General features: G+C 41.5%; 1 protein-coding gene across 1 annotated transcript in view; it reads left to right on the top strand.

Annotated features, from left to right (window-relative positions):
- Positions 1–14,467, top strand: part of SKIC2 (SKI2 subunit of superkiller complex) — a 38,546-nt gene that overhangs the window by 4,847 nt on the left and 19,232 nt on the right. The window contains exons 3-16 of the mRNA XM_067465080.1: positions 224–333; positions 535–652; positions 2,206–2,320; positions 2,999–3,073; positions 4,633–4,686; positions 5,940–6,163; positions 6,271–6,414; positions 7,459–7,604; positions 8,725–8,871; positions 8,955–9,039; positions 9,120–9,226; positions 10,635–10,781; positions 11,999–12,098; positions 14,179–14,391. Of these exons, the coding sequence (XP_067321181.1) occupies positions 224–333; positions 535–652; positions 2,206–2,320; positions 2,999–3,073; positions 4,633–4,686; positions 5,940–6,163; positions 6,271–6,414; positions 7,459–7,604; positions 8,725–8,871; positions 8,955–9,039; positions 9,120–9,226; positions 10,635–10,781; positions 11,999–12,098; positions 14,179–14,391 (1,785 nt within the window). The remainder of the gene's footprint in view (positions 1–223; positions 334–534; positions 653–2,205; positions 2,321–2,998; positions 3,074–4,632; positions 4,687–5,939; positions 6,164–6,270; positions 6,415–7,458; positions 7,605–8,724; positions 8,872–8,954; positions 9,040–9,119; positions 9,227–10,634; positions 10,782–11,998; positions 12,099–14,178; positions 14,392–14,467) is intronic.

Here is a 14,467-nt window from a genome sequence, read left to right as displayed (position 1 = left end):
AATTTAATTTTATGTATACGGTACTTATTTTAAAAAAGTTTAATAAAAATTATTTTTAAAAAATAATCGTTCTTGATGATGTTAGACAATTTGGATTCAGAATCCTTGCTGGTCCAGAAGAGACTTTTCTCCCATTTCTCAGTGTGGTTCATGAACAAAATGCTTATGACTTTGAGAGGTAATAAACATTTTTTCTTTTTTGTTTTTAAACCATGGCTCTCAGTTGCCCCATGGGTTGCCCCCTTACGCCGAGGATCTGGCATCTGAGCTGGAGCAGAAATTTCTCCACAGCCCTGAATGGCTTCCCATCCACCACTTCGAAAGGTCTCACAGGTGAGCATTCACAGAGCCTTTTGTCGGGCTTCAGGATGTTAGGAATTGTGGGAGTTGAAGTCCAAAACACCTGGAGGGCCCACGTTTGCCCATGCCTGATCTCCACTGCCCTCATAAGCAAAATAGTGGCAGGCGATGTGTTTTACTGAATGGATAATATAAACTAATTTTGACCTCTGCATGCTCTTTTTTCGGGGGAAGGTTCTGGCCGCGTGAGAAAGACACCCATTCTCTCTTTGAGGTGGACGTCACGCCTGTCCACTCCACACTTCGGGCCGACCGCAACCCTACCACAGGAGAGTTGCTCGGCTTCACAGAGGTAAGAAATTGTCCCTTTCTCTTCACTCAGGGCAGATGCTTTGAGTGGCAAGTTGCGGGTAAATATACAATCCAGTGTCCTCTTTTTCTCCAGTTCTAGAAATACCAGATGGGAGAAGATCAAGTAGGCTAGAAAGGGAAGGGCTGTGGTTGGAGGAGGTCTTTATCTGGTTATGTTGCCTCATTAATTATGGTACTTATGAAAAGGCACCCAAGGCAGCTGCCACCAGTAAAATTGGAAGATAAACAATTACGCCGCACAACAGCTTAAAATATAATTTAAAAAACGGAACAGTAAGTCCAAAAAAAGGACCCCTGATGGTGCAGCAGGTTAAACTGCTGAGCTGCTGAACTTGCTGACTGAAAGGTTGGCGGTTCGAATCTGGGGAGCTGGAGGGAGCTCCCGTTCTTCGCCCTGCTCCTTGGCAGGGGGTTGGACTGGATGGCCCATGAGGTCTCTTCCAACTCTAGGATTCTATGATTCTTCTTCTGAGGCTAGGGCAGTGGCAACTTGATTTACTTCTGTGCCAAGGCATGATGGAGCTATGCCTGCCCAATCTCTCCAAGGCCAGGGCAATAGCAATTGGGATGTAGGGAGGGTTTTTCACCTGCTTTTGGAGGTAGGCACAATTGAACTGTCCCTGCCCTCTCCCTTATTCCAATGCCAACACAATGGCAGTTGTTATGGAGGGAGAACCTTTCATCTGCTTCTAGGACTAGGCATCATGGAGCTGTGCCTGCTTTTTCTTCTCTCCCTCTGAGGCCAGGGCAATGGCAGTTGGGATGGAGAGAGTGCCTTCCACTACTTCTGGGCATGAGCTTGATGAAGCTGTGCCTGTCTCTCTTTCTCTCTGTCTCAACCTTTCCAAGCTCTACCCAATTTAAATCAGTAACAAGGAATGAGAATTAAGTAGCTACCCTTATACTGTATTACTGTAGCTCTACATGAATGCTACAGATCTATTTTCATGCAGTGCAACTCCCATCACCTGTGGCAGCTCACTCTCCTGGTTATAGCTGATGGGGATTGTAGTTCTCCAGCACCTGCAGGGCCACATATTTCCATACCTGGTGTGTGAGAATGTACAGTAAAAACTGGTTATATAATAATAAATAATAAAATAATAAAACTTTATTTATACCCTGCTACCATCTCCCCAAGGGACTCGGTGCGGCTTACATGAGGCCAAGCCCACAGTACATCAGTAAACAAAGGCAATAACAAAAACAATCAATACAAAACAATTAATATAAATCACATAAACAAAAAATAAACAATAACAATAACACACAAGCATTTAAAAAACCTATGGCGGGGCCAAATGTAATAATTTAAAATTTAAAAAATAATGCTGGGTATGAACAAGGTAGGATATAACTGGGATAGGGTTTTTCAAAGAGAGATGAGGGAACGTAGTCAGTCCTAAATTAGTGGTAAAGTGCATTTTGAGGGCATATTGCTGAGAGTTTTCCTTATTCTGGGAAGGCACACTGGAACAACCATATAACACAGAGTTTTAGCTATTTATTATTTTTTCTCATTTTCAATTCCAGGCACTTGTGGATAACATGGGCCTCTCAGCCAAGAATTCACTGTCTTTCCAGCGAGCCCCTGGTCCCCCGGCAGAGGCCCTGAGGGGCAGTGCCACCAATTATCCCTTCTGGCCAGGTATGGGGTGAGCATAGAGAGTGAATGCTATGCCATGGGTGCTGACCACGGGACAGATGTTGAGGGTAGATTAGCTGCAAACAGGCATTGACGGGGTAGGGGGAGGATTTGGGGATTATACATTACAAGTTGCACCTTGTGCCATACTTTTTTGCACCTGACTGACATCAACGTGGAAAATCCTAGATTGTGTTGTCGAAGGGTTTCATGGCCAGAATCACTGGGTTGCTGTAATTTTTCCTGGCTGTATGACCATGTTCCAGAAGCATTCTCTCCTGGCCCAAGTTTGCCCATGCCTGATCTACACTGTAGAATAAATGCAGTTTAGAGCCATCTGAGCAGCCACAACTCCATGGTCAGCCCATGAGACCTTGATCTTACAAGGTCTTTAGCCCTCTTCCCAAACCAAGGTCTATGCATCTATGGCAGGCATCCTCAGAGGTTGTGAGATCTGACCTCACAACCTCTGAGGATGCCTGACATAGATGTAGGCAAAACGTCAGGAGAGAATGCTTCTGGAATATGGTCATACAGCCCGAAAAACTTACAGTAACACAAATCCTAGAATGTTTTTCTAATTCAGATGCGAATTTAAATCTCCTGGTTGTGGAACTCTCACAATGACTGAAGCCAACTTTTAGCCATCTGTGCTCACTTGTTTTCACCTCTGCTAACCAGGTGGGATGGATGAACCCAGTCTAGAGCAGATCCAGGCAAAGGAAGAACTGGAAGAGGACATTGATTTTGAAAAAGGTACTTGAGTTCACTTGTCTTCCTTCTAAAAAATCTTGGTCATTTTGTCATGCTTGCATCCACTCCGGGATACACAGTAGGCCTTGTTGTTTATCCTCCTTGTTGCGGATAAGGGTAAGAAAAATGAAGATTAAATGTGTTTGAGGGTGCATGTCAAACCGAGTGCAGTCTCTTACTTTGCAGGTTACCTTTTGATTTACTCACATTTACATGTTTTCGAACTGCTAGGTTGGCAGAAGCTGGGGCTGACAGCAGGAGCTCACCCCACTCCCTGGATTCAAACTGCTGACCTTTCAGTAAGCAAGTTCAGCAGTCAGCGGTTTAACCCACTGTGCCACCAGGGACCTCTCTTGGAGTAGCTTATCCAAAATCAGTGACAAGGGCAAAGAAGTCCCATCCTACAGACTTTAATCTAAAAGTAATTGTACACTTGAATATCGATCCAATAGCTTGGAAGAGAGCAGGATTTGGAAAGAGTGACTTCCCTTTTGTGCTAGAAAGCCCAGAATTTCCTAGTCCACATGCCCATGATTAAGGAATCTAGTCCCATATATATACTTGAAGGAGCACAGCAACGATCTGTGCAGAACAGGCTTGTGCTGTTTGCAGTAGTCGCTTCAAGATAGCAGATTTTTATTTTTAACCTGCCCTCTATCCCTAGAGGGACGCAGGACATCTTACAAAAAAACCCCCAAAAAACCAAAAAGTGACAAACATTCAATGCTGTATACTGTCAATAATGAAACATTAAACATACTATTAAAACACATTGGACGGCTTTGGCTAAAAAGGTATAAATCAGTCAATCAGGCATCAAAGATGGTACAGTTAAGCAATTATAATCTGTATAAAGTATAAAAGTATAAAATCATAGCTCTTCAATAGGTTATATTATCATTGTCGACTACGTCCACCAGGATGGACTCTGTGATAATATTTTTCCTCCTCTCCATACGCTAGTGAACTTTTGTTACATACAGAGGCAGCCCTAGGTAATTTTTAATGGTAAGCAAACAGTATTTTGGTGCCCCCCCCCCCCACCCCAACCAATCACTGATATATATTTTCTGCTCGTCGTGGGAGTTCTGTGTGCCATATTTGCTTCAATTCCATCATTGATGGAGTTCAGAATGCTCTTTGATTGTAGGTGAACTATACATCCCAGTAACTACAACTCGCATATGTCAAGGTCTATTTTCCCCCAAGAGCACCTCAAGAGTACCCTGGGCAAAATCAACTATACTGCGAATGCTTACTTTGCGTAATGGTTGAGCCGCCCTTGGTTACATAACTTTAGGATATTAATTCTGTGGCTAAATGAAGAAATGTTTAATTTCCTTAGAGACCAATATAGCCAGACTAGTCTTTCTTTCCTTGATCCTCATATGTGTGCTCATGTTTTCTAACCAAAACTGAATCCTATCTCAGCTTGTGCATTTTACCTTCTTTTTTTTCAGTTGCAACTCTCAAAATCCTCTTGCCAGTATAAGGGAATCTGGCAGCTGTTAACCAAAAAAAGAATACATTTCCCAAGGTCTCTGTTTTTCTTTCCTCCACAGACTTGCTGACGGTGCCACCTGGTTGGAAGAAGGGTGTTGAATTCACCAAACAAGGTAACTGGTTGTGGCATTAGTTTGTATATACTGTATATTCTGTAAGATAGCTATTGATTTACTCTGTTACAGAAGAAGCCAGCCATTTTGGTTTGAACTGATGAGCCAAGGGACAGTCCTCTGTTTCTGTACCTCCCCTGAAAAAAACTACAATTCCCAAGACTCATGGAGACACGGCATTCAAAGTAAGGTCCAACTGCATTTATTCCACAATGTAAATGCACCCAGAAATGGGTATGGACCTTGGGAAACAATAACTCCCAGGAGGATTCCATCACATGAAGCCATGGCATTCACGGGGTGTCTGCGCCCTACACCACTGGAGAAATTACACTGCTTAGCCGGTATTGCACCACCTGACATCCACCGGGAAGTAGCAGCCAATAGTGAAAGGACCAAGGCAGAGACATCTCCAGCTCATCCCTTATTTGGGCATCAGCCAGCATGTCAATGACTTAAATCAAGAAATAGTTTTCTAAGATCTACAGAGACCCTTGCTGGAACACCTCAGCAAGCGAGTGGCAGGCTCAAACCCAGAACCTCAACCAATGGCTGATACCAAATGAGAGACTCCCCCCTGGGCACACAGAAGACTGGGCGACTTGGAAGGCGCTGAACAGACTGCGCTCTGGCACCACGAGATGCAGAGCCAACCTCAAGAAATGGGGCTACAAAGTGGAATCCACGACATGCGAGTGCGGAGGAGAACAAAGCACTACCACCTGCTGCAATGCAACCTGAGCCCTGCCACATGCACAATGGAGGACCTTCTTGCAGCAATACCAGAAGAACTCCAAGTGGCCAGCTATTGGTCAAAGGACATTTGATCAAGTACCAAACTTGCAAATTTTGTGTTTTCTTTTTGTTTTGTTCTGTTAGAAATACAATTGACTGGTTGCCTGACACGACAAATAAATAAAATGGCATTTAAAGTGGAGTGTGAGGGCATTCATATAATATAATATATTGTATATACATATAATATATTCTAATATTATAGTGTAATGCAATATAATAATAGTAATATGATATTATAATTATGTATTTATATTACATGTAATATTACTAATAATATTACAATATAGTAATATTTAATACTGATATTGTACTATGCTAATAATATAATAATATAATGTATTTTATGTATAGCTGTCAGAACTCTTCCAGCAGGTCATTCCACAGTCTTGAGGGGACTAGTGAAAATGCTCCCTAGGTGACGATCACTATGTGTTTCTATGTTTTCCCTGCTTCAGAGCTCAAAGCCTCCCCAGGGCTGCTGAATTTGACAAACTTGTTGGGAGCCCTGGACACCTTTGAATTGGGCAGCTCCAGCGATGAAGAAGACAAGGCTGAGGAAGGGGAGAAGAAGCAGAGGAAGAAAGGGGCGGAAGGCAAAGGGACAAAGGCAGGAGAGGCAACGCCAGCGGAACAGGCCCCTCTGCAGAGGGCAAACAGTCTGGAGGAGTTGGTGCTGAAGGTAGAGAAAAGCAGATACGCCCATAGCAGTATGAAAGGATCTAAAGCAGTTCAAAGCTTGGAGCCCATTTTCACCATTTATGTCCCTCTTCTTTGCCTCAATCTCAGGAAGTGACTCCCACCCCCAAATCCTCCCCTCCGGCTGCCCCGGCTCCTACTACTGAGCCCCCCAAAGAGCAGTGGGCCATCCCTGTGGATATCAGTTCCCCTGTCGATGATTTCTACAAACGCATTCCTGACCCGGCTTTCAAGGTAAGGGGGAGGAAGGGAAACGTAGGGCTTTATTATGGTTGGAGTGATTGGGATTTGTGTGGGAGATCTAGATCCATGCCCTCACAGAGCCATTCATTGGAGGGCATTGGTGTTGTTGCTTCTTCTCAAGCCTAATCTACCTGACTGAGTTATTACGAGCATAACATAAGGTATTAGGAAAGTTTTGTACCGTATATACTCAAGTATAAGCCGACCCGAATATAAACCGAGGCACCTAATTTTACCACAAAAAATGGGAAAATTTATTGACTCGAGTATAAGCCAAGGTTGGGAAATGCAGCAGCTACTGGTAAATTTCAAAATAAAAATAGATACCAATTAAATTAAATTAATTGAGGAAACAGTAGATTAAATGTTTTTCCATTTTTACATAAAAAATGTAATTTAAAATAAGAGTGACCAACTTTGATTAAACTATTATTCTAACCCTTTTCAGTGTAAATGTGCTTATGTATCCTTTCAATAATAATAAAGAAAGTAAAATAATAAATGTAATAAAAACAATAATAAAGTAAAATAATAAATGTAATAAAATAATAATAGAGTAAAATAATGCAAATGTAATAATACCAATAATAGAATAAAATAATAAATGTAATAACAACAATAACAAAATAAAACAATAAATGCAATAATAATAGAGTAAAATAAATGTAATAAAATAATAATAAAGTAAAATAATAAATGTAATAAAAACAATAATAAAGTAAAATAATAAATCTAATAATAATAATAAAAGTAAATAGAGTAAAATAAATGTAATAAAATAATAATAGAGTAAAATAATGCAAATGTAATAAACCAGTAATAGAGTAAAATAATAAATGTAATAAAAATAATAGTAATAAGAGTAAAATAATAAATAACTTTGACGAGAGTATAAGCTGAGGGCAGCTTTTTCAGCATAAAAAGGGGCTGAAAAACTAGGCTTATACTCGAGTGTATACAGTATGTACAGATATATCAATATAACGCAAAGCTCTCTTCTCCTTTTGCTCATGTTCCATCCCTGCGACCATCCAGTGGCCCTTTGAGCCTGATGTTTTCCAGAAGCAGGCAATTCTCCATTTGGAGAAGCACGATTCGGTGTTTGTTGCTGCCCACACCTCTGCCGGGAAGACTGTGGTGGCCGAGTATGCCATCGCTCTGTCACAGAAGCACATGACACGGTGGGAGCATCTTGGTTTCCTTCTGTTTGTACTCTTTAGACACCCAACCTCAGTCTCACAGTGAAGGTATCAGTGGTTGGAAATATTAGCAGCTGGACTTGGGGTAGTTTTCAAGTTTTGGACTGCAAGTCACAAGATTCCCCAACCCCACATGACTGTGTTGGCTGAAGGGATTCTGGGGCTTACAGTCCAAAAAGATTAAGTAAGTTCACCTAGGTGAGGCATAGGGAAACTTTGACCCTCCATGTGTTTTGGACTTCAACTCTCACAATTCCTAACAACCAGTAAGCTTTTGATTATCCACCATTTGGATGGGGGATAATGGGAACTGCAAGCCAACAGCCCTAGTGGCTCTGAGGTTGAGGAAAGATTGAATGACATTTTAACGTCAGACCTCATATCCAGAAGAAGCCTTGTATTCCAATTCAAACCCCCTCTCCTGACTAAACATAACAAACCACAGCCTTCCAGATGTTAATGTGTCACAACTCCCATCAGGGCATTAAGTTTGACACATGTGATCTAGTGAGTGATATCCGCATGGAATAGGAACCATTAGGGAGAAAAATGAGGAACAATGTATTGTCGAAGACTTTCATGGCTGGAATTACTGGGTTGTTGCAGATTTTTCGGGCTATATGGCCATGTCCTAGATGCATTCTCTCCTGACGTTTTGCCTGCATCTATGGCAGGCATCCTCAGAGGTTGTGAGATCTTCAGATCTCACAACCTCTGAGGATGCTTGCCATAGATGCAGGCGAAACATCAGGAGAGAATGCATCTAGGACATGGCCATATAGCCTGAAAAAACCTACAACAACCCAGAAATAAGGAAGCTTTGACCTTTCAGAAGTTTTGAGTTTTGATTTTGAGAGGACTTGGCCTGCATAGTTAATGGTATTGTTTTGCAACCTTTGGTTAAGAACATGACTATTTATTTTGTATAGAGAAGGAGATCTGCATAGAACATTTTATATTGGGCATGGACAAAATTCTGCCCTCACTGTGGGAGTTGAAATCCAAAACACTGGGAGGGCCGGAATTTGCCCATGCTTGTTCTATATCCTTCAGCTATTTCCTTCCTTTGGGCTCTTAAGTCTTCCTCCACATTCTTTTTCAGTACCGTCTACACTTCTCCAATCAAGGCTCTTTCCAATCAGAAATTTCGGGATTTCAAAAACACCTTTGGTGACGTGGGGCTGCTGACGGGAGATGTTCAGCTGCATCCAGATGCCTCATGTCTCATCATGACAACAGAGATCCTTCGGTGAGGAGGACTGAGAGAAAGGTTGCCTAGGGTTTGTGTTAGCCTTAGTTCGGTTCTGCAATACTTCTCTTTTCTGGTTCCAGGTCCATGCTGTACAATGGCTCCGACGTTCTCAGAGACCTGGAATGGGTGATCTTTGATGAAGTGCATTACATTAATGATTCTGAGGTGAGAGCTACATACTGGATTGTCCGAGAAGTGGCGGGGTGTGTCTTCCATATCTCATTTTCCCTCCTCCTCCTCTGCAGCGAGGTGTGGTGTGGGAAGAAGTCCTTATTATGCTGCCGGACCATGTGAACATCATCCTGCTGAGTGCCACTGTCCCCAATACCTTGGAGTTTGCGGATTGGATTGGGTGAGCCTTGGGGATCAAACCCAAAGTCTGTCTGATCTAGAGGCCTATCTAATCCGGCACCATGTTTTCCACAGTAGCCTGCCAGATACACTTGAGAAACCCACAGACAAACTAATTTAATCTCATATTTCTGTTCTTTAGTTGTAAACCAGGTACAAAAATTTAGTCATATAGTGTTGTCTAGATTGGGAAACAGCTAGAGGGATTTACCCAATCTTCCTGTTCCAGCAGAGTCATGGAGGTTTGGCTGGCTCTGGGGCATTCTGGGGCATTCTCATACATTCTTATAAAGCAGTATATGTAGGAAATAGATACAGTGTACAGTTAAAATATACAAATTACACAAAATCATTGAAAAACTATAGCAAAATGTATTGTCAAAGGCTTTCATGGCTGGAATCTCTGGGTTGTTGTTTTTCGGGCTGTATGGCCATATTCCAGAAGCATTCTCTCCTGATGTTTCTCCTGCATCTATGGCAGGTATCCTCAAAGTTGTGAGGTCTGTTGGAAACTAGGAAAATTGGGTTTATATATATGTAGAATGTCCAGGGTGGGAGAAAGAACTCTTGTCTGTTGGAGGTAGGTATGAATGTTTCAATTGGCCACTTTGATTAGCATTTCATGGCCTAGCAGTTTTTAAGGTGTGGCTTGAAAACCTCCAACACACAAGATTTCTTTCTTCCACCTTGGACATTCCACAGATATATAAACCCAATTTTCCTAGTTTCCAACAGGTCTCACAACCTCTGAGGATGCTTGCCATAGTTGCAGGCAAAATGTCAGGAGAGAATGCTTCTGGAACATCGCTATGCAGCCCAAAAAACCTCACAACAAACCCTATAGCAAAATGTGCTGCCAGATGTCCTTCCCATAAAAACAACATTTTTTGTAATTTAATTAACCTTTTCCATGTTTTTATTATAGAACCAATTAGGGAATGGCATTTAGAACCCAGGAACAAAAATTGTGTTAGATCGTGTCATTTTTAGATAGTTCCAAGTTCTAAACTACAACTCCCAGGATTCCATAGCCTTCAGCCCATGGCAGTTAAAATGGTGTCAAACTGCATTAATTCTACAGTATAGATACATCCCATGACGATGGAAGCTTGCACTGCAACTTATTTCTATTAGCCTCAAAAGTGGAACCATATCCCTTTGCATGTAAGGTTTCTTTAGTAACACCTGCTAGTTTCTCTGCTATGCTTACCTTTCTCCTTATGATCAATTTTATTTTCAGTGTTAGCAAATAACTTGGAGGTCTTGTGATGTTTGCAAAATCTCATTTCTGCTGCATGGGTACAGTGACCTTTATTTGGAATATAGACAAGCCCAAGGAGAAGCTTGGGGATGAGGAGCCTTCAGTGGGATCCTGGTAGAACATCTGCATTCTTTCACCCTTCTTGCAGGAGGATCAAAAGGAAGAAAATCTATGTGATTAGTACGCTGAAGCGACCTGTCCCTCTGGAGCATTACCTGTACACAGGCAACAGTCAGAAAACCCAAAACGAGCTCTTCCTCCTAGTTGATGCCCGGGGCACATTTCTTACCAAGGGGTAAGCCCACCCATGTCAAATGTTATCTCTCTTTCCACACGTATTCTTCCTGCCTTTCTTATATACAGTCTGCCCTCAGTCTATATCCACAGATTATGTATGTGCTCATCGGTACAACCATCCACAACTTGAAAACATGTTTCTTCGAAATTTCCCAAACGTAAACTTTGATTTTCCCTTTTTATGTATGGGACATCAGTTTACTTGCGCCATTGTATATAATGGGACTGGAGCTTTTATGGATTTTGGTATGCCCCATAAGGCATCAGGTTTAAAAGCCATATTGAGCCATTTTAGCTTTCAGCTGGAATAAATGGTCCCTTGGAGCTTCTAAGGGTTATAAATTCTGCCCGAAGCCTGAATTATTATTATTATTATTTGTTTATATCCCACTTTTTTTTCTCCACAAGGAGACTCTAAGTGTTTTTAGAATTAAAAACAATTCTGTTAAAATCAATAAAAACATGTTCAAAACTAAAAACTTTGTTGAATGACCTTGGCTTCTCGTATTAGAATATATATCAAGTAGGAAGAAAGCCCAGGTCCATCCAATCCAACCTCTTTCTGGCATTCATGAATACACAATTAAAGCACTCTCTGCAGATGTCCATCCAGCCTTTGCTTAAAAACCTCCAGAGAAGAAAGCACATAATGGTACCTCCCTCCTCTTTATCTGTACTCCATTCCTCAGTCCCGCCTTCCTCACAGATGCGTTTGGCTGGCGATGAGGGACAGGGCCTTCTCAGTGGTGGCCCCTCAACTGTGGAACGCCCTTCCCAGGGACATAAGATCAGCCCCCTCCCTTCTGACTTTTTGAAGAAAACTTAAAACCTGGCTTTTTGAGCAGGCCTTTGCTAATTCAGCATAATTATACGAAATCATGGAATGACCTGACAATGCAATTGAATAACGATTTTAACAAGGAGATGCTCATGACAATGTTTTTATGGCTTGTACTGTTTTTTATATTTTTATATTTTATGCTAAATGTTTTTAACAATATTTTATGATTGTCTTACTAGTTGAGGCATCAAATGTTGCCAACTGTGAACCGCCCTGAGTCACCTTCGGGCTGAGAAGGGTGGTATACAAATATGATAAATAAATAAATACGTTTGTACACGACTACCATTGTAAACTTCATACACCTTTCAGGCAAGTATCAGTAATTTCCTTAACATGTTTACTTGCTTTTGTCTTGCACACAAATCTTCCAGGTATTATGATGCTGTGGAGGCTAAAAAGGAGCGGGCCAGCAAACACTCACAGACTTTCGGGGCCAAACAGCCAATGCATGCGGGAGCCGGGCCAGGGCAGGTATGCTAAGCCAAGCCCATGGGTTGGCTGCTCCATTCACAGAACTTCTTGTTCTTTTCATGGAATCATAACAACTGAAGAGACTCCCAGGGCCATTACTATCAGGAAGAAGGTGGAATCTTTTTCCTAGTAATTTGAACCCATTGTTCTGTATCCGGGCCTCCAGAGCAGCGGGAAACAAGCTTTTCCATCTTGAAGCAGGCACAGTCAGATATATGAAGGGCTCTATGAATATTTTATTTATTTATTTACGACATTTATATGCCGCCCTTCTCACCCCGAAGAGGACTCAGAGTGCCTTACAAGTAATATGTAAATACAATATATTATATTATTACCATAGCACAATATTGGTATTATATATTACTATATTGTACTATACCATTATACTGTAATATTGTAAGTAATATTACATGTAATATAAAATATATAATTATAGTATTGTATTATTAGTAGTTTTATATTGTATTACATTATAATATTATCAATATTATAAGTATATACAATATATTATTTTATATTATTAGCACAGTGCAGGAGACAAGATGGCCCTTTGTCTCTGTTAGAATCATGGCCCAACAGTGAGCGTATTCATAACATAAGTGTGCTACTTTTGCTGAGTCCATAAGGACATAAAGCCTGTCTTTCTGAATCATGGTGGACAATATGTAGTTGTGAGCTATATGTGGCACTCCCATCCATTTCTGCACCTCTGCTGCCACGCTACTGAATTCGTAGCTGAAATTAGGTAGTATAGCACTTTCAAAGTGGTGTTTTGCTTACTTACTTTACTTACTTAGGTGATCCCTCCAAGAGTAGTGTCTTGGCAGTGGGTCCGTAGGTGGCTGTGGAGTCCTATCCATGATCTGCATGTTCTCCCTCAGTGAGGACATTGGTTTATTTATTTATTTATTTGCTTTATTTCTATACCACATTTTTCAGCCCTTAACAGGCGACTCAATGCGGTTTACATGGTACAATTATCAAACAGTGTCAGTGCAATTAAAACATAACAATGCAACAAACAGGATCAACAGCATCAATCCACAACAGTTAACAATCAACAAGACAGATCAACAAAACAGACATAACATAACACCTCAGTTGAAATCAGATCCGTTCTCATAATCCTTGTGCCATTCCTATGTTCCATTTACTGGTTTCCAGGTGAAAGGACTATATGGATAATACATCATATTTAAAGGAAACAAAAACCACTTGTATGTAAGTGTTTGGGTTTGTTTGTTTGTTTTTTTAATATCTAATGAAATCTGACCCCAAACCCACCCAAAAATAGCCTTCAGCGTGTATTTATTTATTTATTTGCAGTATTTATATTCCACCCTTCTCACCCCGCAGGGGACTCAGGGCGGATCACAATGCACACATACATGGCAAACATTCAATGCCATAGACACACAACATCTATAGACAGACACACAGAGGCTATTCAACATTCCAGCTTTCATGAGGGTATTCTGGTCACCAGAGGAGCTGTCGCTTCACCGTCCATTAGTGACAATGATAGAGTACTTCCTCATTTTTTTGCACGGTTGCTGGAGATTTTTATGGCATCGTAAATTGGTTAAATTAGCCTCACAGCATAAGTGGTACATAATTTCCTACTTGACAGATGCAACTGTCTTTCAGGCTACAAAGGTCGACAGCAAACTACACAATAGTCAGAAGCTCACTCCTACCTGGGCTGGCTTCGAACTCATGAGCTTTGGTCAGTAGTGATGATAATGCAGCTGACTCCCAGCCATCTGCGCCACAGTCCCAGTGCTAAGAAGAATACCAAATCTTCAGTACTTCCAGTGTTTTGGACTTCAACTCCTACAATTCCTAATAGCCTGCTGGCTGTTAGGAGTTCTGGGAGTTGAAGTCCAAAACACCTGAAGGGACAAAGTTTGTCCATTCCTGCTCTTGAGTATTCTTCAGTAGTTGCTGTTTTGGAATATCTGAAAAGGAAGGAAGGCAGCAACAGAATTGGAGTAAAGGCCCAGCTTTCCCAACTGGAATGAGGGGACATCATGAAACTTAGCCTTGAGCAAATCTGGACTTCTTGTATCCCCTCCAGGACAAAAACATTTGGCTATCGCTCATTGACATGCTGCGGAAGAAGGACCAACTGCCAGTGGTCGCCTTCACATTCTCTCGCAACCGCTGCGATGAGAACGCCTCTATGCTGACCACTGTGGATCTGACCACTACCACCGAGAAAAGTGAGATCCACGTCTTCTTCCAAAAGTGCATCTCCCGCCTTAAAGGCACGGACCGCCAGTTGCCTCAGGTCAGAAGGAGTCAGAGCACTCCCAAGGAATTTAACGAGTGTCTCTTTTTCAAATTGGAGATATAGAAGTAGAGAA

This window comes from Anolis sagrei, chromosome 2, assembly GCF_037176765.1.
Source record: "Anolis sagrei isolate rAnoSag1 chromosome 2, rAnoSag1.mat, whole genome shotgun sequence".
Taxonomy (NCBI): domain Eukaryota; kingdom Metazoa; phylum Chordata; class Lepidosauria; order Squamata; family Dactyloidae; genus Anolis; species Anolis sagrei.
This window is presented reverse-complemented; position numbering and strand designations above follow the sequence as displayed.